The 25,089-nt window shown below is 37.5% G+C and overlaps 1 protein-coding gene across 2 annotated transcripts in view; it reads left to right on the top strand.

Annotated features, from left to right (window-relative positions):
• Positions 1-25,089, top strand: part of CDH2 (cadherin 2) — a 115,175-nt gene that overhangs the window by 60,532 nt on the left and 29,554 nt on the right. For both annotated transcript variants that reach the window (XM_026842067.1, XM_026842066.1), the window contains exons 3-7: positions 15,308-15,534; positions 17,354-17,500; positions 18,595-18,750; positions 20,556-20,700; positions 21,749-21,921. In XM_026842067.1, the coding sequence (XP_026697868.1) occupies positions 15,308-15,534; positions 17,354-17,500; positions 18,595-18,750; positions 20,556-20,700; positions 21,749-21,921 (848 nt within the window). The remainder of the gene's footprint in view (positions 1-15,307; positions 15,535-17,353; positions 17,501-18,594; positions 18,751-20,555; positions 20,701-21,748; positions 21,922-25,089) is intronic.

Raw genomic sequence — 25,089 nt, 5'->3', positions numbered from 1 at the left:
CTGGACAGTTTTTATTTACCTTAGGTCATGTTCTGTAGTAGATGCATTTGAAGCCCCCAAGAAGTTTGTTGTTTGTTTTACTTTGAATTTGTCATTTATGGTAAGAAAAGGAAATAGTTAAATCATTACTACATCTGCATGATATTTTATGAGCAGATGAGAAATGTAGACTTGGCTATCGGTCCACTAAATGTAATAAAATACTTTGTCAGGAAACATAAATACACCTTTTAAAAACCTGGTAAATTTAATTTTGGAAAGCAGCAATATTTTACAGCACAGCATTAAACAGTATCAAAACTGTGTTTAGTTTTGATGAGCTAGTTCTCTAATTCAGAGTTATATACATTTGTTGATTAAGCCTTATAAATGCATTTTGGGCTCAAGTGAAAAAAGGACAAAGCCTTCTTTCTTACATTAATAAAACCCCTGCACATCTCAGCCTTCTGCAGTTGATGACCATAACCAAGAAAAGTATCAAATATTTTTAATAAATATTTTTGGAATAAAGTCTGCTACCTGACTGAAGAAACCTGTAGGGAAAGATTGATCCTTTCTGTTTTCATCCAGAGATATTGCATTGCTTTTTTGTTCTTAATCATTCTGTTTTCCCTTCAGGTCAATAAGCACTATCAACTGTGCTTTTGACCTCATGAGGCTACAAAGAGAGAATGGTGCTATTGGATAGGAGAGGAAACATTTACATGAATCATACTAATTTTTTTTTTTTTAAATAAAAAGACAAAGATTTCTATACATAGTGGTGACAGGTTTTGGGGACAGTGTTTTGAGTGTGGTATTTTGGTTTTTTTCATGCATTTTTTGGATTACTCAGTATTACTTCCCAGTTTTTCTTCATAGACCTTTGTGCTGCTTTCTGATTCCTTTGTGGAAGTCTTGTGAAATTATGTCTTGCCTGTTTGTTAGAATAACTTTAATAATTGTTTGTGAATCTTTTGTAAAGATATCATGAGCTATGTTTGCTCTTCATCATTAGATAAGAGCATCTCTAGTTGTGATGGGGAGAACGCATTTGATGGAATAGTGGAAAGAAGTGATGTGTCTCATGTTGTTATCTCCTAAAATACCATGTGGTAATCTATCCCAGGTGAGGGAGATCCATTTCCCTAAGGCATTTCTGTGTCTTGGCAATGCCACCCTGCATCAAGATTTTGGGAAGACCATTGTGCCTGCTACCTTCGGAGTGGAAATTTTATTTTATTCTCTTCCCATCTTTTCCATTTGGGAGAACAATAGAAAGATCTCGCTGGCATCTAAGAGACAAGGAGCTATAGAAATAGTATTGTCCTGAACAACATGGACCCATTTTATGGCAAACAGCCCTTGGAGTCATCTAGTTGAAAAATGTTAATGCGGAGAATAGGGTTGTGTCATGTGAAAGGCAGGTTAAGAAAAGATGTGATGGAGACAAGGTGTATTAAAGAAAGGGAGATTAATAGTAAAACAAGTCAACATTGAAATACTTTGCAAAAGAGCAACAGTCTATTAGATCTGAAGGTAAGCAAAAGTAAAACCAAAGTTACTCAGCTGTACATGAGACAGTTGAATGTGATTCGTAAATTGATTGAATGCAGTTACTGATTTTTATGTTGAGGGCTTTTTGAGTATCACAGATAAATCAATTGCATGACTAAAATATCTGATGTCTCAAGTTATTCTGTTTCCTTGGTCCTCAAAGAAAAAGTTGAATTTTAGTGTTGGTGACATGCAGCAGCACAGGAGTTAAGCAAAAATCATGTAGATTGGTGATATCAGTGTTTGGAAAACAGTAAGTTATGTCTGTAAAGGGAAGAATGCTAATAGTTGCACATTTGAAGTGACATCACTGCATTTTTTTAACAAAAGCTCTGTAGTGAGCTTCATCAAAATGTTAACTTCTAATAAATAACAGTGGCCGTGTTGTGTGCCTGTGAGCCAAAAGTCTTTTTAATTTTACCCAAATGCCTTTCTCGATACCCAAGTTACTGTATGCAATTAATTTGTGGCATCAGTCATGTCTCTTGATAATTTTTTTTATTTAAGATGCTGCTAATCCTGAATCTGTTAAAACTTTCACATGAATATTATTTTTTTTATGACAACATAGTCTGTTGTCTTTTGTAACATCCTTAAGTTATGGACACAGTATTACAAGGATTAGTGAAAAGTGGATGCGACTTCTAAATGGAGTTCAGTTTTCAGTGGCTCTTTGCTTTCCCTTGGCAGCATATCAAAACCAAGTAATAATGTCTCAGTGCCAGTATTTTAAAATGTTGCTCAGATGTTTAGTGTAAGGTCAGATCTATTCCCTTTTACTTGCTGCTTCCTCCTGCTGCTGGAGAGGCTGCGTTTAGTTTGCAAAAATCCCTTTCTCGTGGGAAGGTGAATTTTAGATACCACGATCTGAGCCCTGAGAGGCAAATGAAAATAATGCATCACTCATTTACTGAGGGCATTGCCCAACTTAATAAGTTATTCTGGATTCAGAGCACTTGGCTGAGACAGCTGCTCAAATTGATTATACTGCTTGCTAACCTGTCTGATCACCTCATCAAAGTGTTATGCACCAGCTATCCAGACTCTCTCCACTGGGCAGGAAGGTCTGTAGTACTGTCCCTGTGAGCAGCCTGTACAAACAAAACTGAAGATGTGAGATGCCACGTGTTCTTAGTGCCTTTTGGATAACTACTGAGCCTGTGCTTTCAGACTCTCAGACTGTATGCATTTCCTGAGGGCAATGGAATTCCTCATCTTTAATATAAAAGGAGGTAGGGTGTTGGGGATATGGGTCCATTCTGTGGTTACAGTGTACATATTTTAATAGAAGGTAGATTGTAGCGGAGAACATGTGCACTGTGCTTGAAATTAACAAAAAACATTGAGCCTTGGTTTCCTTTTGGTTTGATTTTCAGGGTGTGTGAGGGGAGGCGTTTTGTGGCTTTTTTGTGTTTGGTTGTTTTTCTTGGGTTGTTTGTGGGTTTTTTGGGTTGGTTGGTTGGTTTGTTTTTTAAACTTCCTAGAACACAGCCCTAAACTGTAGCAAAACAGATCCTAAACTGCCTTGCAGAGTTTGACTCCAGTCCTTGCCTGCTCTATGTAGACTGGACAGACTTGCATGCAGATGGCTGTCAATTCCCTCAGACATAGGTGGGAGGAAAGGGTGGTTTTAGCTGCTGCTGCTGAACATCAGACTCCCAACATCTGATGACAGGTTGCTATTTCACGCTCTGCAGTTCAGTTTCAACGTAAATTCAGTATGTTGTCTTGCTGAATGACTTTGTCTTCTCTCGATAGGTGAAAGTATTGCATATATGGACCGAAAGCATTTTCATATGCATACAAAGACATGTCTTGATTATATTAAGTGTCTGAGATTTATTGGAGAGGAACCTCACATCATGAACCAGGAAAGGAAAGAATTTTGCCATGAGTAACTTTCACAATCATTTAGATAGATCATGAATCTGCTTATATTAGCTATCAAAGTACAGCATTTTGGTGATCTTTGTACAAGATGTTCATGATAATGCTTATCCTAGGCAAAAATATCTCTGCATCAGCAGTCATTACTGCAGGACACACTGGGTAGTATTTTCTGAATTACATAGCAAGTGTAGCATGGCCTTCTTTATTCTCTTTGCAAACTGGTACTGGTTTTGGGGACAGGAATTTGAGATATTTGTTCTCATGAGTGAATGCTACAGGTGTCTTTTGGGGGAATTCAAACATTTGAGAAGAATTGAGAGGAATACAGATGGCAGCTGAAATAGCCGTTGAAATGTTTGTCACAATGGGGCTTTTCCTCTCAGATTCCTTTTGGAAGCGAATATTTAGTCTCCTAGTAAGCAAAGCAAGGAATGTCTTCTCATTGGAGTAGGACACTAATTGGATTTCTAAAGGCAAATTTAGTTTCTTTTTTGTTATGCACTGGTTCTGGAAGATCCCACTGAATGTTTCCATTATCCAGGTGCTTGGACCGTTGTAAAAGTTAGAAGTTACTACTATTTACCTCTAGTACCTAGGACTCTCAAGATCAGTCCCATTATACTGATTGCTGTAGGTGTAATCCCCGGACACTTTGCAGTCTGGGCGTTTGGAGGGTGTGATCTTTACTAAGAAACATAGGATGTTGTGACTGATAATTGAAAAAGTCAAGACTTCATAGAGTACAATACCTCACTGCTGCTCAGCAAAATAGTCTTGACTTGGACAGTAATAGGTTAATTGCCATATCCATAAATGAATCCTAATGATTCCCTTTAGGAGCCATTATCACGTGGGGTTTTCATTACGATATTTATAAGTCTAGTCTTTGGTCTTGAAGCTCATATAACTGTTCAACCCAGCAAAAGGGATCAGAAAGATAGTATCCTGCTGCCATCCTTAGGCTTTGCTAAAAGTAGAATTTTTGGTTCTAGTCAAGCCCTGCCATTTTCAGGCATTATTCCAATCTAACACAATTTGAATGTCAAGTGTCTTGTGTTTCGCACTCACAAAGCCCATAGGAAAGTCTAGACACATCAAAAAAAGAAAGAAAGAAAAAAAAAAGTACTGCATTTATCATAGGAAGCATATATTCAAATATATCAGAAGATCTGTTCTTTTCTGTTCTTCTGTGACTGGACTGAATCATGATTGTTAAATAAGAGTCTGTTCAGCCACGTCTGTCTCTGTTCCTACCTGGAATAAATTGCATAAATTTGCACAACAATGTCTTGGTATAGGATCCTAAGGTATGTCTTAATTTTGTGGTGGCTGTGTTGCCTCTTGAATGAAGTCTGTCTGTATCCCTCTCATTTGTCTGCATATTGTATCTGAGCACTTTTTTTTCCTTCCTGTATTAACCCAGGTACCATGTTGTGTTGCTGTCACGCTTGTCTGTGTTTTGCAGAGAAAACAGTTTTTATCAGTGTTTTTTTTCCTAACGTAACAGCTTTTTTTATTCCTGTCAATTTTATTACTGTCAATTTGAATTTAAGTGGATTATTTGAGCCTCGTAATTTTGTAATCCCTAGACAAGATACCCAATGAATGGTAAATATTCTTGAAGGAAAGTAGCATTGCTTTAATTTTGACTTAAACTGTTGTCAGCTGTATACGAGTGACCTCATGTTAGTAATTTTACCGAGTTTGCACTATATAGTGCAGTCAGACACAAAACGATGATACTACTTCTGCTTGCAGCTAGTGTTTATCTAACTTACCTAGAGCCAGGTGGACCTTACATGAGTCTTTTCGAATTATTATTTTATCTCAAAACAGAGGTATGAGTCTGTAACTCAGAAATATGTAGAAGACGTATTTCTCCTCCTCTTTTGGTTTTCTTTTTATGCCATTGAGATTTGGTAATGTTGCAGCAATGGATGTTTTTCATCTCATTGAGAATATGGTTTAGGTAGTCAACTAAGAAAATAAAAGTAAAAATCATAGGGAGCATTCAGTAAGTGCCAGTCTCTAAAGAGTATCCCAGCACTGGATGTTTTTTTTTTTTTCTCTGATGTTGTACTTGCTTTAGCTCAAGAGGAGAGACATGTATGTACTAATTGCTCTTTGCTTCTATATGCAGGACTTTAAGATTTCACTATGATGCTGCAAAATTTTAGGTGAACTTCCATGGCCAGCAGTGTCAAATGATTCCATGTATCTTTCTAATTCATTGAAATAGGATGGCTAATACTAGTGCTCCTTCATTTATTTTTAAGGTATCTGCACTCATTTCTTGTATCTACAGTGACTGTGAGGTGTGTTTGGACAGATGTTACAACAAGCTACTGAATGAAAAACATGATGGAGGTACCTTCAGGTATATGAAATCAGGCATTTTCCTGCCAGTTCTCTTGGTATTTCTCCCTCTTTAATGAGTAATTAATTCATGATGAATTAGCATGTCACCTTTGCCATTTTAAATCATGAAAGCTCTACATAGAGGGAGAAAATACCTATTTAGAGGTTACTTTCACCCACAGGTACTCCCTTACAATGAGATAGAAGACTCAAAAAGCTAGGATGATATACCTGCTTTGTTATAGGAAGTACTGCTGTGGCCTGGCTGTGAAATACACTACTAGCCTGCATCACTCATCAGGTGCTTTCTTGATTTTTAATTTTTTTTTTTTTTTTAAGGTCAGATATCTGTGTTTAATAATAATAATAATAATAAAAATCTGAGGTCTGACTAGATGACATTAAGCTGCCATGGCAACTAGTTTTCTGCCCGAGGCCTACTGGACATGATCTGGTGATAGTATAATCCCTGGGATTTATGATTTTTATTGCTATCTAACACATCAGTGTAAATACTGCGAGGCTGTCTGCTCTTCTTCCACACTGTTCAGCAACTGGTAGGTTTCTTGCTCTTTTTTTGATACAAAAGCATGGTGTTCAAGCAAATAAGGTGTTTCTTCATTTGCTAGTGTAATGAGCATCCCTGTAGTATAGAGTGGTTCTGCTTTGAGATCAGCTGTGCCGTATGTTTGCTGTGGGGATGCTGGTGCAGTTGTGTCCAAGTCCAACTGCTGACTGGGAGGTTCTCCAGGTTTCCCCAAGACATATCAGAATCCCTCTTACAGGAAAGAACTGGCATGCAGAGCTGCCGTTGTAACTTGAGGATGACTAAGGACCTTTTAAAAATATTTGCAGCTTTAGAAAATCAGACTGTAGTGTTCCCAGAGGAATGACCTGTGGGGGAGTGATAAAAACCACCAGTGTTGGACAGACCAAAGAGAGGGAAGGGAGGATGGGAGAGAAGAGAAGCAGCACTGATGTTTGTGGAGGGTCATCACAGTTAAAAGTGAGTTGGTCTGTGAAGCTTTAGGGAAAACTGTCCCCTTTACCCTTGCTGTATCCATAGCCACCTGGCAGGGACTGCAAAATGTGCTCCCAGGCGACAGGTGGTATTCTGGGGTATGCAGCAGAGTACAGAATATTAAATGGTCCTTCATCTTGAAAGACTCTTTTTTTTTTTTAAGGGGAGCAGGAATGTTGGCAGGATCAGTGCCATTTTGTCAGAGCTGGGATTTTTTGTTTGTTGTAATGTATGCAGAACCAACACTCACTTCTGCCTGAGTGGTCCTGTAATTTAATGAGAAAAATCCCTAATTTTATTTCTTTTCATGGTAAGAAGTGACATACAGCCTAAACGTGATACATGCATGCTTCTCCCCTATGCTCTGTTGTTGTTCCTAAACCCCTCTTAGTGTGGGGGCTTAAACCACTGTGGAAAACTGCTGACAGGTTGAGTTGGTGAAACAGATCATCAGCTCATTTGAAGTACGTGCCTGTTTGATAGCAAGTCCTGGCTCTTTACAGAAACTCCAGGAGCCTGCATTTCTATTTAATTAGTTAATTAGCTCATTTTTTTTGAAGACAGCCCTCCAGTGACAGGCCCTTTCTGCCTAGGTGTACTTGAAGCCTGAGTTGCAGCCTGGGTTGTCACCCTGAAATTACTAATGCTTCTGCACCTCTGTCAAGAAGTACAGTTGAAAGAGGGGACAGGAAAAATGGGAGCATCAGGGAATAAAGTAAGTTTAAAAAAATTTAGGAAACAACACCTAGAGAGAGGGGGAGGAAGAAGAATAAAGAAGAAAGAAAGAAAGAAGAGCTAGGGAGGAAAAAAAATTAAAAAGATAAACCCAAAGCCTAGAATGACTTTAGGCCAGGAAAGTTAGCAAAGAGAACATACAAAATCACCTATTCCGTGTTCTCACTCTCCTTATTACTAACAGGGGGCAGGGGGAGAAAAAATAAGCTGGGTTTTTTGGTTTTTTTTTTTTTTTGTCCTAAAGATAGACTGAAAGGCAAAGCTGCTTATCTAGTTTTTACTGGATATTTAAGTCATTACTGTAGCAATAAAACTGCCCTTTAATTGCTGCACCATAATTGTAGGTATTTGTTTCTTACACTGCTTAAGGTCACATAAAAATGAATAGAGGTAAAAATAGGTTTGTGTTAAGTGCCTGAATTTTCAAGCTGTTTTCTGCTAGCTATCTGCACAGACAGTACTTTCTCTTTAGTCTCCTGGTTTGACTGTTCAGTAGATATATTTTTTAATTACCAAATTGGATTTTAGCAGGTGTAGTCACTTGATGCATTATGTGTGTAAGAGATTAGTGTTTAATCCTTCTTTTTATTACTGTGTAGAATAGTATACTTGGGAAAGTATTAAAGGTGCATTGCGTACTCTAGAGTACAGAAATGACATTTATTACTGAGTTTTCTTTCAACTAGCATCATTTAGAAAAAAAGCTGGCACAGAACTCTGCAGGGGCCTATAGGCTCGTCTATAGCGAAACTGCCTTAAACAATACAGAGTGAAGGAAAACGTAAAGAAACCTTTTTGTGTTTTAAAACAAAAGCAGTTGTTGAAATATAAGTACTTCTCCTTCTTGAAGATGCTTGTTCTCCTTTTCTGCATTTAATTTTTTCTAAAATAATGACAAAAGGGGTGTCAAAGCGCAGAAGATCTTTGCGTCAGTGAGTGGTAGAGGCAAGGACTGAAAAGGATCAGTGAACCGGACATAATTTGGACTCTGTTTGAGATACCAGTCCTGTGTTTTGCTGATGGCTGGTATTCCTGTTCTGAAAAGCTGCAGAGGCATTTCTATCGAATAGAAAGAACATTATCCCCATTTTCATTCTGGCATGCCTGTTACGACTTTGTTCTGTAAACAAAGAGGATTATGGGAACTGGAAACTAGATGGCATTTTATTAAAGAGCTGTGTGAGTCTTTCACTGTGAATGCAAGAATCGAACAGTCTGGTGATAGCCACCTGTGAAAGAAAATACTTTAAAAATAGACCTTCATGTTTGAGTTGGTAGGGTTTATGAGGAGACAGTCTTCTAACATAGAACAGAGTGTGCACTGGGCTTCAGTAGTTCCCACCCAATTGCACCCTGCAACAAAATACTTGAAAACATCTCAAAATGCAATTATACAGATTAAGAATGAAAAACACATGCTGCAGAAATAAGGAGAGGGAGGTTTATGTCCACTGTCCTTCTGTTGTGTAGGCTCCCAGATTGCTTTGAAAGTATGTTATTTTAGGAAACGTGCGTATTTGTCTATCTAGAACTTGAAGTCTGCAGAGAGGGGCAGGAAAGAGAGTTTCATTGAATGAGTGTTAGTTGCTGTAACTAGCACAGATTATTTTTACCAGCATATCATGCAACTTTACAGCTTTTCTGAAGTAAGCTACTCACTTAGCATCTTAATTCCATAAAGTCAAGTTATATATTAATACTAGGTTTTACCTAATGCCTGCTGCACATCACTCTGAAACTGCTTTCAGTTAATTAAATAAGTGTACAGTATGAATTAAACCATAACTCTTGGAAGTCACTTTTAATTATTGTTTTCCTAACTGAATAGACAAATGATTAAAACAGTACAGTATGGAAATGTGGACAGTTAAGCTGCTGTGAGTCAGATCATGAAACACCCGAAGTTGGTAAATAGCTTGAATGAATCCACAGTTCTACCTCAGTTGAAACTTTTTAGTGTAACACTTTTCTTTCCCCTCTTGTAGCTTCATAGTCTGGTTCTCACTTGGCACCAGGTTGTAAAGCTTGTGAAGTCAAGTGAAAATAGGAATTAGAAGCAAATGGCCATATTTGGCCCTTAGTAAGTGGCAAAACTCCAGTTGGTTTCGTGTGACTGGCTGAAGTAGCCTTCTACTTGACGTGGGCTGGGGTGGCAAGCACAAAGGCAGAGGTTTCCAAACGCAATTACTGAATTACTGGGCTTGTCTTTCAAGAAGTGGTAAGCAGCCGCCTTTTGACAGCCAGGCTTTCTTTTGAAGTGTTGCAGGTTGGTTACTCCAGAAAAGCTCAAAATAAGTAGCACTTTGAGATTTTTTTTCTGGATGGTCTGGAGTACAAGATAAGCTCCAGTGCATAAATATAAATGTAGAAAAGAAAATGGGATTAGGCATAAAGACTAGAAGAACCTGTTAGAAACAACACTGGTGTATTGAAGTATCTCTCAAGGTTATAATGACAAATTGAATAATAATACAGGTAGGAAAATGCCATTGTCTAAAATAATCAGATTATCTTCCATATTTATCTCACATCAGCAAATTCTGTATCTAATTTTCTCAGTTTAGACATTTTCCTAGCTGTTGTAGACTGTCCATGTATCAAAAAAACCAAAAATAATGTTTTAAAGCTGGTGTCAGGAAGTTCTAAACTTAAACCCACTTTAAAAGTGCAACTGGTAATGGAAAAAGCAAGTTAGAATGTAGTTCAGTTTTTTGTGGTTCTAACAGTCCACCATGATGTTTAAAACACACTTCTCTTGAAAGTTATCTGTAATTGTAGTAAAGGATGTCTTATGGGCATTTCACATGCCACTGCAAGAAGCCATGAGCTGAAATATGAGCATGTGCACTCTGTTAGTAGGACTAACAGATCACCTTACAGATACAGAGGTAACCAGTCTGAATAAATGACTAATTTATAAAGTAGTTAATTTTTTTTAATGTGTTTTAGTGTAGTTTTCTCCAGCTTCTCTCTGAAAAGAAAGAAGCCTTGTTAAATGCAGAGAGTTCTTGGAGAAAATAGTTGTTCAGATATTAAGTATGCAGGTAGCCAGACAGTTCAAGCAGAATGTTTCCATATAATTTCTCATTCTGTCAAAGGTTGTATGTAAGCTACTTTCTTATTCTGTTTATTTTATCTACTGCATAGTGATCCTCAGTGGATTAAATATACTTGGGTTTTCCATTTTATGATACATATTCTTAGCTGTATTGCTGGAGTGCATATGTTGTTAGCACTTGGAATTTGTTGCAATTTCCATAATGTCCTCGAAGTGAGCCTTTGCCTTGAGGTTGATGCTTAGACATCGAGAATAGCATTCAAGAGGAATAATACTGTTCCAGCATATTTACTGAAGGAAATATGCCTTCTTGTTTGTTGGTATGCATGTAGATGTTACCTAGAAGTGAATTGGATATTTTCGAAGTGCAAAAATCCAGATGGTAAACTCAGTGCAACTATCGCAGGATCAAAGCGAGTAATGAAAGTTCTGTATGAATGTTCTGTATTGTACATGAATATGTTAATAAAAAATTTATGTTACTAATATAGTCCATTATATCATTCTGTGATCAGTCCTTGGGTCAAGTAATTCCAGTGTTATTTGCCTAAGACAAAAAGAAGAGAAGCAGGTTGTCAAAGACTGCAAACCAACATGAACAGATGAAAAAGGGGTTTTATTGTTTGAGAAACGGTTCTAGGTAATTGAAGATTACTAGTAGGGTATATGAGGTTAGACATGTATTTTATAGATAATATGACTCATTTGTCTTGTTAGACCTAAGTACAAGTGGTGTAGCTTTCTAGTGCACTTTAAATGAATTTGCATATGTAGTTCTTAACATTTGTACACTATACATATGCATACATTGTAATTATGAAAGAGCATTAACTTGAAAACTTGTGTTGATACCACAGAGCTGTAGATTTTCATTTGAGAATGTTGTAGTCACAGAGGTACTCTTTTATTCTTTTTTTAATAGATTATACTTGTCTTGGTTTTAGGACAAGAAAAGACTCCCAAATTAGGATACTACTGGCCTTGTGTCTTAGGGTCTAACGTTTAATAAACAATAATAATATGCTAATATGAAGTACAATTTTGATTCTGTTTAAAGACTCTGGTTTTGTAAATCCTTGTATGTGGCCTTATTTTGAACATGTGAATTAGTTGCATTTACTCCTATGCTGCATATTATGGCTTCGATATGACCAAAGGTATTCTCATCTAAAACCAAAATAGTTATATTTCAGATAACGATTGAATGCTTCCTAGTGCTTTCAAATAATATACTTCTAAAAGGCAGATACTTTTCAGAAGAGGGAGAAGATACTCAGAAATATTTAAAAATCCACGAGTTATTTTTATGAATTGAGATACATCTGATCATTTATGCAGAGAGTGTTATTAAAAAGCAGTAAAATCAGATACTTGAGTACTCTTTCTACTGCATGTAAAATGACTAAGATGCTGCATAGTATATCTAGTCAACCTTTCTTAAAATGAAAAGAATCCATACGATTGATCTGTCAGCATAAAGTGACTTTTGTAAAGCATGTCTCCCTTCCGTGTGGTTGTTAGAAAGAACACGGTATAAACAGTTGGGGGGGGAATCCTATAGCATTTTTGCAAAAACCTTTGCCTAAAAAACCTACAGTCAGAAATCACTCTTTGTACATACTAGTTGAACACTGAAAAATGAAACAAAGTGATCTAAATTGAATTTACGAGACAGATAACCATGCAATTGGGGGGAGAGTAGCTACTGCACAACCTGTACTCTGTCAAGGGAATTTAATTATAGATGGTTATACTTGAGTATAATTTGTTAATGTGTGCTCCTTGCAAAGGAAGAATAATTCTTGCAAAGCATTGACAATTTTATACATTTTTACCAGGATACTGTCAAAGAAAAGGGATTTTGATTGAATTTTGTAATATACAGTTGCCCGGAGGAGAAAAATCAATTAAGTGGCTAGCAGGGTAGGTTTTTTCCTTGGTGTGGGTTTGGGTTTTTTGGCTATTGGTGTCCATATTTAAGATGGTGGGGGAACAAATCCTCGTTATGAATTTGAATACATAAAATTAATATATTGCCCTACTGTGCAATAGTTGGGAATAATTTTTTGTAAAATATTGTTGTGATATCTTGGTCTTTTGGACCATAATGGCTGTAATATTAATTTTAAATTTCACCTTTTTGAAAAACAATAATGATCAAAGTTTAGATTAATATTTTCTCTTTCCCACTCCCTACTTTTCAGAAAGTAAGTCTGAAAAGAGCCAGAGGTGAATCTGGCTTGTTCTTCGTCCTTTGGGTCAAGACTCTCTTTTGAAGAGCAGATTTTGAGAGCAGCTGTAGCTGAGATGAGAGGTCAGGAGGTGTGGAGAGCGCTATGGGTTATATTGCTGACTGTTTTTTTTTCCTGTAGTCTCTGTGAACTGTTTCTAACTGAGAGTTTTGTTTGTGAACAGAGATGATGCTTGGAGGAGGCCCAACTTTCTCCATGCCTGGGGTATGGGTGGTCTGTGCCTCTGAACTGAAGTATGAACAGAGCTCTTGGGTAGTCCAGTCATTAAGTTCTTAAATCATTAGATGTAGTGATTTTTGAGTAAACTCTACTTGGATACCTCTTTATTTTTGTGCTAAACAATACAGAATATCCAGCTCTGAAGGTTGGCTAATCAGAATTAGGACTCTGGTAATGATTTCTCTGTACTGGTATAGTTGTTTTAACTGGTAGCTTTACATATTTGGCCTAGAATTGTGCAATTTCTCAGTTGGCTGTTGTATTTCAGCATACTGTTTTGTTAAACTGACTCAATCCACAAGGCTGGTCAACATCTGGGAGCTGAACCTTCTGTCTGTTGATTTTTCTCCTCCCGTGTGAACAGAGGCTCTGTCACCTTCAGCAAATCTTGCAGACCTGTAGACTGTAGAGCATAGGAAAGTTGTGCTTTATGGAGCAGGTAGGATGGACTTGAGAAGCAATGGGATTGGCCAGAGAGCAATACATATGAAAACTTATGGGAGATGCTGAATATTTTTTAGCATCTCAGTTAAGCACTCTCACCGCTAATGCAGAAGACCTGAGGCAACATCTGCAAAGAGGATCACAGGAGTATCCCTAGTGGTGAGGCTTCAGCCTTTTACCCAAGCAGATTTGTTCTTCCTGGGTTCAGTGCTTTGTGCAGGTGGCACGCTCTTCTCCACAAGCTGAGGCTGGCGTTCCGTGGAGGGAGACCTTCAAACTCTGTGAGCTGTCTGGAAAGAGAGTATCCCTGCCCAGCCCAGCAAGATCAGTATTAAGAAGGTTGACCTTTTACCGTTCATTTGGAGGAGTGTTGTGCTTTATTTCATTTTTGTACATGATGGACCCTTTTAAAGTACAGTCTTTTCTGTCAGGGGAGGACAAATGGGGGATTCTGGATAACTGAAAGGGTGCTGTAAGGAAACAAATTTTATATGTCACCTGAACATCAGCTCGGTCCTTGAAGTTCAAATACAAAATGGTACAATTCTTCTTCTCAGTACCTTCCTGGAAACAGTGCGTTACAGAAGAAAGCATATGATGCATGACATTTAGCAGTGATTTTTCTTGAGAGGGACCTTTAGGTTTTGAAGCTAAATAGTTTGTGCATGGTTTAGCACAATATAAAAAGTCCAATAACTGAAATGAGGCATAAAGACTCATTTCATCTTCATCTTCACTATGTGTATTTCAGCACAACCTTCATAATGATGTTTTGCACTTCTATTGCCCATACAATCAAAATATTTCATAATGCTTTGGAAACATTAAAGAACGATCATTGGTTATAAAAGCACACTTTCATTTTTTTACCTACTGTTATTTGCAGTAACCCAAAAGATAAGTGGTAGTGAAAGCAATTGGGTAAAGAAAGCAGCAACCTGTTATCAGTTTGGTTTTGTGCACTTCACATCATCATCTATACAACCGGTTTTACTGACTTCTTGTTCCAATATGCATCTTTCAGACAGGACAAAAGGAAGGAGGGGGGGAATTAAACAAGAATAGGTTACTCTGAAGTAGATGAATGGACATGGGTGGTATGTGAAATAGCTTTTTTTTTTAAAAAAAAAAAAAAAGAGGAGAAAAAGAAGTGAAGTCTTTAACTTAGATTTTCTCAGTGAGGTAAGTATTTACTGCTGCCTCCATCTTGTAGATGAGGGATGAGGAAACTCAGGTCCAGAGCTCACAGGTGACCTACTTGGGATGATACAGCTGAATCACAGGCTGAGCTAGGCACAGAAGTTAATGTCTTGACAAACTTCTGGGTTTCTGCCTTACACCTGTCGTAGAGAAGACACTGGAAGCATGGTTGTGTTTGAGATTATGGTTGTGCATAATTAAACTTGTTGAGTATTTTTAATGAATTGACTTGTCTAGATCTTTGTGAGGCTTGAGGTGCAAATCCTCCCAGCTGCTCCACTGGGGACCAACTGAAATGTAGCGTAGGACATGGAGGGAAATGGTTTTCTTGCTGGAGGGGGTTGGGGTGGGTCTTTGAGAGCGAGGCAGTCTGTCTAGGGTTAAAAATTCTGCGTAGCAGTCCACAGAAGGATATCGCTGTGATGTGGACTGACCCCTGAAGTGCAAGTCTTAACTCATAATTGCATGTGATAATAGCAGCAACAAGTTAAGTCCTTCTGCTTTTGAACATTTGTTCTTAATGTATTTTATGTCACACTGAGTTCAAGTGGGCTGCTTTTTCATTTTTTGTTCTTCATTTTATGTGTTTTGCAGTGAGGTTTCAGAGCTGCGATGGAAACAAAAAAATACACTTTGGAAGCAGTGAGCCAGAAGATTTCAGAGTAGGTGAAGATGGTGTGGTCTATGCAGGGCGAAGCTTTCAACTTTCAGCAGAGCCCACAGAGTTCATTGTGTCTGCTCAAGACAAGGAAACCCAGGAAGAATGGCAAATGAGAGTGAAGCTAACCCCTGAACCAGTCTTTGCAGGAGCTTCAGAAAAGGTAAAACAACTAAATGCACCCTGTATAAATGTATCTCTGTAAACAGACCTAAAAATAGAGATTTGATTCTGTCTGTCATGCACCTCTCCATGAGGCAGTTTATTAATGGGCACCTAGTGCATGCAAAACTGGAGCTTTAGAGTAGTCTGTTATTCTGTAGCTTTGCTACAGAAGGCATGGAAAGACATGCCTGTTTAAGTATATAGGATTCACTTATGTTTGAGCTTTTTTGTTTGTATAGTTTGAGATTTATACCTGAATTTAAGTCAGACGTGGTCATTTATTTTAAATTGCTTGAAAGTATTGCAGTATTTATTCAAGTGGTTAAATATAACCACAAAATAAACAAATCTGTGTTAGAGTGCATCAGTCACGTTTATTAGATGAGAGCTGCAGATTTACAGCAGTAGTAGGAAAGCATTTCTGGCAAGGAATATTGGCTTTGTCTTGTCCCTTCATAATCAAATTGGGGATTGTAAATTATTCATGATTCCAGCACTATTTGGTAAGGAAGATAGTCTCCCTCTGCTGGAAGCTGCCATAGGATAAAACATATACTATAACAAAAATCAGACCGAGCAATATACAAACAACACTTCAGGAAAACAGTGTTAGGTCTACTACCTTTTGCTATTACTTGTTGCCTGCTGTTTCTTACCTTCTCTTATAAAGTGCTTAGTTTTCAAATAAAGAGCAAAATTTATTCAGAGATTGACATACTTGTAATAGGTACGCATTAAAGATTTAAGCATAATGTCAAAATAGACAGTGTGGTTATGCAAGACATTTTTCCTGAGAACACACTGGAGACCAAAGCTATGTAATCTTCTGCTTTTTGTTTGCTTACTTAATGATTGTTTTAAATCTGCCAAGGCATGTTTTTAACAAAGGAAATATTGTAATTTTGTCTGTAAAAGTCTAGTAAAAGAGCAGATACCTAGATATGCCAGGGCATGCACTGTTCTTTTCAAAAATCCAGTTCAGGCAACCTTTCCATCAGCAGAAAGTAGAGCAGTGGAATCTGGCCTTCAGTTGGGCATCTGTTTTTACTCTGTGGCATATATCATTAGATTTTATTTTAAAAAAAAAAAAGAAAAGAAAAGTTTTTCTCTTAAAAGATTTGGAAAACATTCTTGTCACCCTGTCTCCTTAAGTAAGCCAGCATGACTCTGTGTCCTGGCATCCAGAGGATGAAATGACTGCAGATAGAGAAGGGAATAGGAAGAGGATGTTGACACCCAGCAGAGATTAATGCCCAGTGTGTAAAGTGGGTCATCTACTGCATCCATCATGGCTGACATAGGTTTAAAATAATTACAGCATTAATTCTATGGGATTTAATAGGGTCATAAATATTTGAGACATTCCTTACCAGTATGTATTAAACTTCTCTTGGAACTCAAATTATATTTTAGCACACCCAGATCTAAATTTAATGTACAGTAGCACATTACCTGAACTGAAGTTCCAGCTAATGAGAAATACATAAAGGCACACTATTAAATTCTGCAAAATATTAACTACTTTTCAGAAAGTGCAGAATAGTTTACACAGTAGTGCCATGCTATAAATGGTTTATAATTCCATTTCCCCTCCACCTTGAGTAAGGAAAAAAGGAGTTTTTAAAATTTTGCAGTGCAGTTGTAAATAATATTGGTTATTTTCATACAGCACTGTGAATGCAATTAAAACAGTTCTAGGAATACAGCAGAAAGACAGCCTTTCAGTCAATTATGTAATTGTATCTGAATTATTTTATAATGTCTGCTAGTAATTCTCCTTCTGACATGTGCTTAATTTTATCTTGTACCTGGGAAAGGACCAGAAGAAAATTGAAGACATCATATTTCCATGGCAACAATACAAGCACAGCAGCCCTCTAAAGAGGCAGAAGAGAGACTGGGTTATTCCTCCAATCAACCTACCAGAAAATTCCAGAGGACCTTTTCCTCAGGAATTAGTCAGGGTAAGGAAGTTAATAGAAATGTGGTTTCAGTGTCCCTTGGAGAGCTCTTGAAGAGATTTTGTGTAAATGATGTCTTGTTCATTGCCCAAATGTTTATCAGAGTCTCTTGGACTGGTTTCTGTTGTTACCTCTGCATAGGGAGATGAGCTGTGTTTATTTGTTTTTTTTAAAATGTCCCTATCCTCATGTACTGGTGGAAGGTGACCTTGGTTTGGGTGGTAAGTGCTGTAACGACTTTCTTAAGCCATTAAGGAGGATCTCTGCTGGTTCAGGAGTTCCCTAGTTTCCTGCACTGGAATTTTCCACCTGGGGAAGGGTGTGGAGAGGAGGGAGGAGGGGTGCACTAGGAGGCAGAAAGAAATGGCATCCGATGGGGTGAAGACACAAGCTGCTCCACAGGACTCTCTAGCACAGACATGGCCATTGCCAGGAGACCAGCACAGGAGAGGGCTTCCAACCATGGTACTGGTTGGTCATGATCCATTTGTTGCAACTTGGTAGAGCATTAGCCCAAGTTGATAGGACATGGTTTTGCTCTGTTGATGTATGTGCTGGTGGTTCACCTGCTCCTCACAGTTGCATTGCGCTTTAATTTTTTCCTTGGAAGATGAGACCAAAGTTCAGTCTTTAAACAAGAATGGCAAGTTTCCAAAGGGCTACTACCAGTAGCAGAAGAGAATCTGTAGCTTTGGTCTGGGAAAATACAGGAGGAGGGAAAAAACCCTAGACTTTTAATTTCCTATGTAGTTTTATGATAGTATATGTTTTCTCTAGAAACGGAACAATTCTGTTTAAGGTAAGAATACTTACTTGTTTTGGTTTAATACAGTTCATCCTATTATGAGAAATAAGCAGGGATATTTTTATATTCCTGAAAATTCATTGACCAGTTTTCTGACAGAGTGCCATTGTAAATTTCAAGCGTTATACTAACTGTATACCATTTCCAGAATAATTATTTTTACAAGTTTAGTTTAAAGATGAAAAAAGAAAAAAAAAAACCAACAAAAAAAAAGACAGTGCTTGTCTCAGCAGCAGTCCCATCCACTGCTTGTGGATTTACTAATGTAAACTTTATGGGTTTTGACATGCAGATTAGGTCCGATCGTGATAAAAGCCTCTCGCTACGGTACAGTGTGACTGGCCCAGGAGCTGACCAACCTCCAACTGGCATCTTCATCATCAACCCCATCTCAGGACAGCTGTCTGTGACAAAGCCTTTAGACCGGGAGCAGATTGCTTCTTTTCATGTAAGAGTTTAATTTACCATAAATCAGATTATCAAATTGGAAGATTAACATCTGCTTCAAACATGACTTGAGCAGCCGGCATTTAGTTTTCTATGAGATATGATTTGAAGAGTTTGTAGCAGATTTGTATTTATTGTACTTACTAAGGCTAACTCTTACTATGTTTAAGCAGCTTAAATACATTAACATATGTAAACAGTGATTAAATATATTTAGATAAAGTAATGTTAAAAGATTTGAAATATGGTTACTGTAGCTTATATTTCAAATACAGACCATTGATCACAGTCTCCACTATACTGTATATTTTTCAAAAGTTTACTTTTGACTCAGTAACTTAAATAAGGACGTGAATGCTGTTAGAATTGCAGCAGTTGTGATTTGAGAAATGGATGGGAAGAATAACCTACGAATTTTCATTTTCAGGGGCAAATCAAAGCATTTTAATGGAATTGTAAATTAGATCTGTCAGCTTATGTAAATGATATTCTTTGCTCTAAAGAAATTGACAAAGTAGACCACAGATTCCAGTATTAGTGGAAAAGGAAGGTTTGAAGGAAGGGAGAGACCAGGCCATGACTTACAGTTGTGTCTGCTTTTTGAGACACCATGCTGAAATAGAGAAATAATTCAGTGCCTAGATAGAGTTTCCATCATGTTGCGGATTAAAAGACTCTTTGCCTTGCTCTCTGGGAAGCCCTTCGAGTGCTGTGCCCGAACAGAGGAGGCAGGAGGAGGTATCTGGAGGGAGGCGAGGGGAATGGATCTCACAAGAACAGCAGCTCTGGCATCCATAAGATTTTTACTGAGAAACTGGCATTGGCAATTCAAGATTTACTGACTTAGGAATTTACATTTACCTGAGTCATTTTCAGAGGTGAATAATGCCCTCTTGCTCCTCTCTTGGTAAGTTTGTAGCCGGAAGATATATATATATGTGTGTGTGTGTGTGTGTGTGTGTGTATATATATATATATATATATATATATGTTATATATATATAAAAATAAATATAAAATGGGCTTCAGCAGGACTGCTGTAGGAGAAAGTTGCTCTTTTGCCTAGCAATTGCCAGGCTCTGGCCTGAATACATAGGTTTATGTTTTCAGAGAGTACCATGTTACTTATTTCTTTTGGCTGTCCAATTTCAGATGATTTAGGTAAACCTGACTGTCAAAGGTAGTTACTCGGCCCTTTTTGACAATTGGGGCATTAAATTTAAGTGTCTCGGTATCTTTGAAACCTCAGTCCATAAAGTTTAATTTAATGTTAGCCTGGAATTTCAGTGTGATTGCTGACAGCGATTTATCACAAACCCTACCTTGGTGTTCCAGGTAACACAAATGTATTCTATATGCTTTTTGTATGCATTCATGTCTATTCAATACACAAAACACCAGTAAAGAATTTTTGAAAGTGATGCCAGTGTTCATTCCCTGTGGACTGTTGGTGAGTTGTTAGCTGTTTAATATAAATCTGTATATTCTTAGAGTCTGTTTTCTAATGGTCATTATTAAAAACAATTATCTATGGCAGTAGGCATTGGTATTAATCAAAATTACATGATTGAAATTAATTTTCAGCAAATAAAAGAAGTAAGTCTGCAACTTAGAATAGTTTAGAAGTCTGAACAGCAGTTCCATTAGCAACCTGAAAACTTAAACGTTCAATATGAGGAAGCAGTGGCAGATAACAAAAATACATCGAGCTAAAAATGTCTGGCTTGAAACTTCCTGTCACCATTATTGTATCTATTTGTGCCTGTATGTTGTGCAAATTCTAATACTTTTTGATGATTTTTGCAGCTGAGAGCGCATGCAGTGGATGTAAATGGAAACCAGGTGGAAAATCCTATTGACATTGTTATTAATGTCATTGATATGAATGACAATAGACCTGAATTCTTACACCAGGTTTGGAATGGGACAGTCCCTGAAGGATCAAAGCCAGGTAATACATGGGCTTTCAAAGTTGGGGGGAGGAGGTATGCAGTAACATTTTGAAGTTGATGAAGTGGGTACCTTCAGACTTTGTGACACTTTCAAAGGTGTCTTACTAGTGTGGTGAGCACAATCTCAGATGCTGTCTTATTTCACCTTATTTTTAATTCACTTTTCAGCATGGTAGGATTAATTTCCAAAAGCAGAAAGTATATATACATAAAGTAAAACAGAGAAGGCTTTAAGAATCTGAATTTTAGTTTCCTATTTTTGAAAATCCTATTTATGGTGTCACAGTTTTTCCAGTTATGTTCAAGATAGCCATTGACATTCATTTAGTTGACAGCTCAGGGTTTAAGAGAGTTCCAAAATACCAACAGCTCCAGTTCTAGTTCTGAATCTCAGAGACTTTGGAAATAGTGGGATTTCAAATCAAACAGTTTCATTTGAATTCTTGCGAAAACCCTAAATGTTGTTCACATCTCATTAAAATTCTAATTGGCTGAGACTAAAGTTTGTTCTGTGGCTGAAACCACTTGCCTAATTTGTCAGTAGTGCAAAATGAATTTTTTAGAAAGGTTAGCACAAGAGATGTATTTTGTCACTTTGCAATGTTGACTTGACATTTGAGATACATCTCAAAGACCTTTGAAAGAGTATTATTTACATTGATTTTCAATCACTATCAGTATGTGCACCAATTCTGAACATTAAGTATATTTCCTTTGGCCCAATTAATAACATTTGTATCTAAACGCTGGAAGCTCTGTTGTTACAGAAATGTTATTTATGGCAGAATTGTAGGATTTCATTGTTTATGGAGCTTCTTCAGTTATAAGCAAATCTGATATTTTATAAACACAAAGTATTTTTATCTCCTCTTATGTATTTTAATTACTCCGGTGGTGAGTCTTGGGTTTAACCAGTTTGTTTTAAGTAAGAGAAGGAATGTGCAGAGTTTACCAAAAGAAATACATGCTTTGACCATTGCTTGTAAGTGATCTTGTGTAATCTGAGTAAAATGTTTATATAACATCAATTATTTATCCTGCTGCTAGGAACCTACGTGATGACTGTTACTGCCATCGATGCTGATGATCCTAATGCACAGAATGGGATGCTGAGATATAGAATCTTGTCGCAGGCCCCAAGCAGCCCCTCTCCAAACATGTTTACAATCAACAACGAGACTGGTGACATTATCACTGTAGCAGCTGGGCTTGACAGAGAGGTACGGCAGGTCTTAATCCCATAGGCTGAGTTGTTCTTAATATTGTGAAATGCACATTTTTACTGATAACTTACAAATACTTTTCCCTCTCCCCAGTCTGAACTTTGTCCTTCATCCTGTTGACACTGGTGATTATTCTAGGCCCAGAGTATAAAAACCTGGAGAAAGGAAATCTCCAGGGATTTCCATCCTCTAGGGATGAAGATTGGACCCACACATCCTGTACATTTAGTAATTCTCGGTTTCATAGGGTTGTGGAAAGGATCTTATCTCAGAAGCCCATTTGCTTTTAAGGAACAGGTACACACGAAGCACAATGATGCAAATAAGGACCTCAGGTGCTTGGCCTGGGTGCTGAAATAGGTGTTCCAGCCCTTTCCTCTTGCTGAGCTCTGTGGGCAAAGAGTAGATGGAAAATGGAGTAGGCTATACTTTTGTTTAATTTGGAAGCTCCAGAAGAGCTTCTGTCCTCTTCCATGCTCTTCACAGAGAGGTCACAAATACTTGAAATCATCTTGATGGTGTGCTTTTAAATTTGCAGTAATTCCTTGATCTGAATTTTGCTTATTAAAATAAACCAGGAAAAATATTACTGAATTTTTTTTTTTTAATTTGAAAAGAACATTTCTAAGAATTAAAGCAGTCAATGTTGGAAATGTCATAGATAGAGACTTGTCTCAAGGCCTGGATGCACATTCAAAAACTTCTGAAAAACCATTTAAAAAAATTGATTGTCATTAATTCACTGCTACATGCAGGGAAGTCCTGTTCTGTCTAGACAGTTCTTCACTGTGCCCACCACTAGAGAAGGAGGGTAAGATCCTCTGCTCTGGCTCACCTATCATCTGTGAGGTGGGAATAAAAATATTTCCCTCCCAACTGCAGATCTGTCGCATGGACCAACTGTGCTTTTGAACCACTTGAAAACTTCACAAGAGATAAGCATTATCTTATAAACAAAGTATGAAATCCAAACAAATCTTTTTTTAAGACATGTTGTTTCAACTTCTGTTTCACTAACTTCATTTTAGCTCATTAAATCTAAAGGGTTTTTTTTAAACTGGATTTGCTGTTCAGCTTTTAGCTGTTAGCTTATACTTCTTTAAAACAGAGAACAAAATTACTTTCTGATGCTCTGGGTTGTCTATTATTCTGATGCATTTCAGTTTGAAAGGGACAAACAAGATTTGAAAAGCTAAACACACTGTTAGATACTGCAATTAATTTTATTAACATTTTATTTAAGTTGGGTTTTGAAGAGGGTGGATTTGAGGAAAGGAAAAACTCTGAACTTTACAGTATTGCCCTATTAAATTAAAAGAATGATGGGCAGCTTTGCCCTTGTTTTTAAAATCCCCTGGTCATCTTTGACAGGTGAACTTTCAGAAGGACATAGCAATAACTCTGAGTTTTATTACTTAGTGACTGTACCAGAGTGATTTAACTCAGAGCTTAGACCCTCACATTGTCAGATGGAGAAGCCTTGTCATTTGCCATCAGTTTTTCTGATGGATCACTGTATTGATACCCAAATGAGTATTTATAAACATTTCTTGGCACATGTTGAATATTAATGATTAATGTTAAATAATTCAAATATTAAATTAGACTAATATGAGAAAATGGTTTCCTTCCCAAACCATTGGTTCACTTCCTTCATTTCCTGAGTCATTTCATGGAAGTCAGTTAAATTAAAATGAACGACCAGGTGTCTAGAAAGCCAGATCTAAATCGAGCAGGTCTTCTGACAGTGGACTGGGGAGTGACTTATTACACAAGATTCCTTGTTGTCCATGAACCACAACAGCTGGGCTACAACCTCTGCCATTCTGTCCTTTTCTCTAAGTCTTGACTCTCTCTGTAAAGCTCTAATTAGACTCATAGGATAGACAAAATTTTAAATTATGTGACACGTTATTTATGGGAGCATAAGTGTTGTAGGCATTTGAAGAAAAAAAAAAAGTGGTTTCTCTGATAGCGTTCTTCATCTGCTAGTATTTTAGGTTAACATGCACAATGCATTATCTGTGCTAACATGCACAGGAGGAATGTTGCTTAGGTAAGGGGACTCAACTAAAGGCAGTAGAAATCTTTCACTTGCTATCCCAAAAGATGCTGTTTCATGAGATCCAGCTGTTCTTACTTCCCCTGCTATTGCTGTGGAATTCAATTCAGCATTAAAACATCTGCCTTACTGCTGGAGGAGCCGAAGAAGTCAGGCAGGGTACTTAAATTTACTCACTGACATTCCTTCTTCACGTGAGGTTAATTCAGTGAAGTGCTTTTTCATTTGGACTATGCTGAAGTGGAAAGATGTGACCTGATGAGGTCTGCGTTCTTTCTTGAAACTGCCGGTTCATTTTTGGATGTGTTCTGCAGAGTCTCTGCGCAGGCTGCTGACACATGCTCCACAGCTTATTTCTGGCTGCTTCTCAACCTGCAGTAAAAGGAGGAGAGCCACCTCCCCCAGTTTCCCCATGCTTGGGAAGTTGTGTGCTTGTTGATTTCTGGAATTTCATTCCCAGCAGTTGATATTCTATATGTGAGTGCTGGGATGGGGGAAAAAAACAAACCAATGAACAAAAAGCACATATACGCTGTCTTTTGGGGCACTTTTGGGGGGAAGTTTCTACTGCGCTGCTTCAGTTGGAATTAAATAAGAAGATTGTATGGAAGTTGAGTCTCCGTGTGATAATAATGGTGTTTCCTTAATGAAATTTACTTCTTGGGATCAATGTGTTAAGACCCAGATGAATCAGAAGCACCTGCTGTTTCAATAACGTAGAATCATCTGGCTGCAAGATTTGCTTCAATACTGCTCTAAATTTTATTACTTTGCAATAAGTAAACTATTTTTTTTTTCCTGGATGAAAGTGGTAAAAATATTTCTTTGATTCCCTTGTGACTGCTTCTCTTGTTGGTGTTGTGAAGGAAACCTTTAGGATGATTATTTAAGCTTTTTGAAGGTCACTTTGCAAGTATATTTTCCAAGCCAGAATTCATATACTTATTTGTGCACTGTTAAACATAGATATTGCATTTCTCTACAAATAATATCAGTCTTGCTTTTTTAAAGGACTGTGGGACGCACGTGTAGTAATACATATTTGGGGTGTGTTGCAAGGATTCCTTTGTGAAAGAGGACGTGAGCATCAGTTACCTTCAGTG

Source organism: Athene cunicularia (genome assembly GCF_003259725.1).
Source record: "Athene cunicularia isolate RWA chromosome 2 unlocalized genomic scaffold, athCun1 chr2_part1, whole genome shotgun sequence".
Lineage (NCBI taxonomy): Eukaryota > Metazoa > Chordata > Aves > Strigiformes > Strigidae > Athene > Athene cunicularia.
Note: the sequence above shows the minus strand (reverse complement) of the source record. Positions and strands in the feature narration are given on the sequence as shown.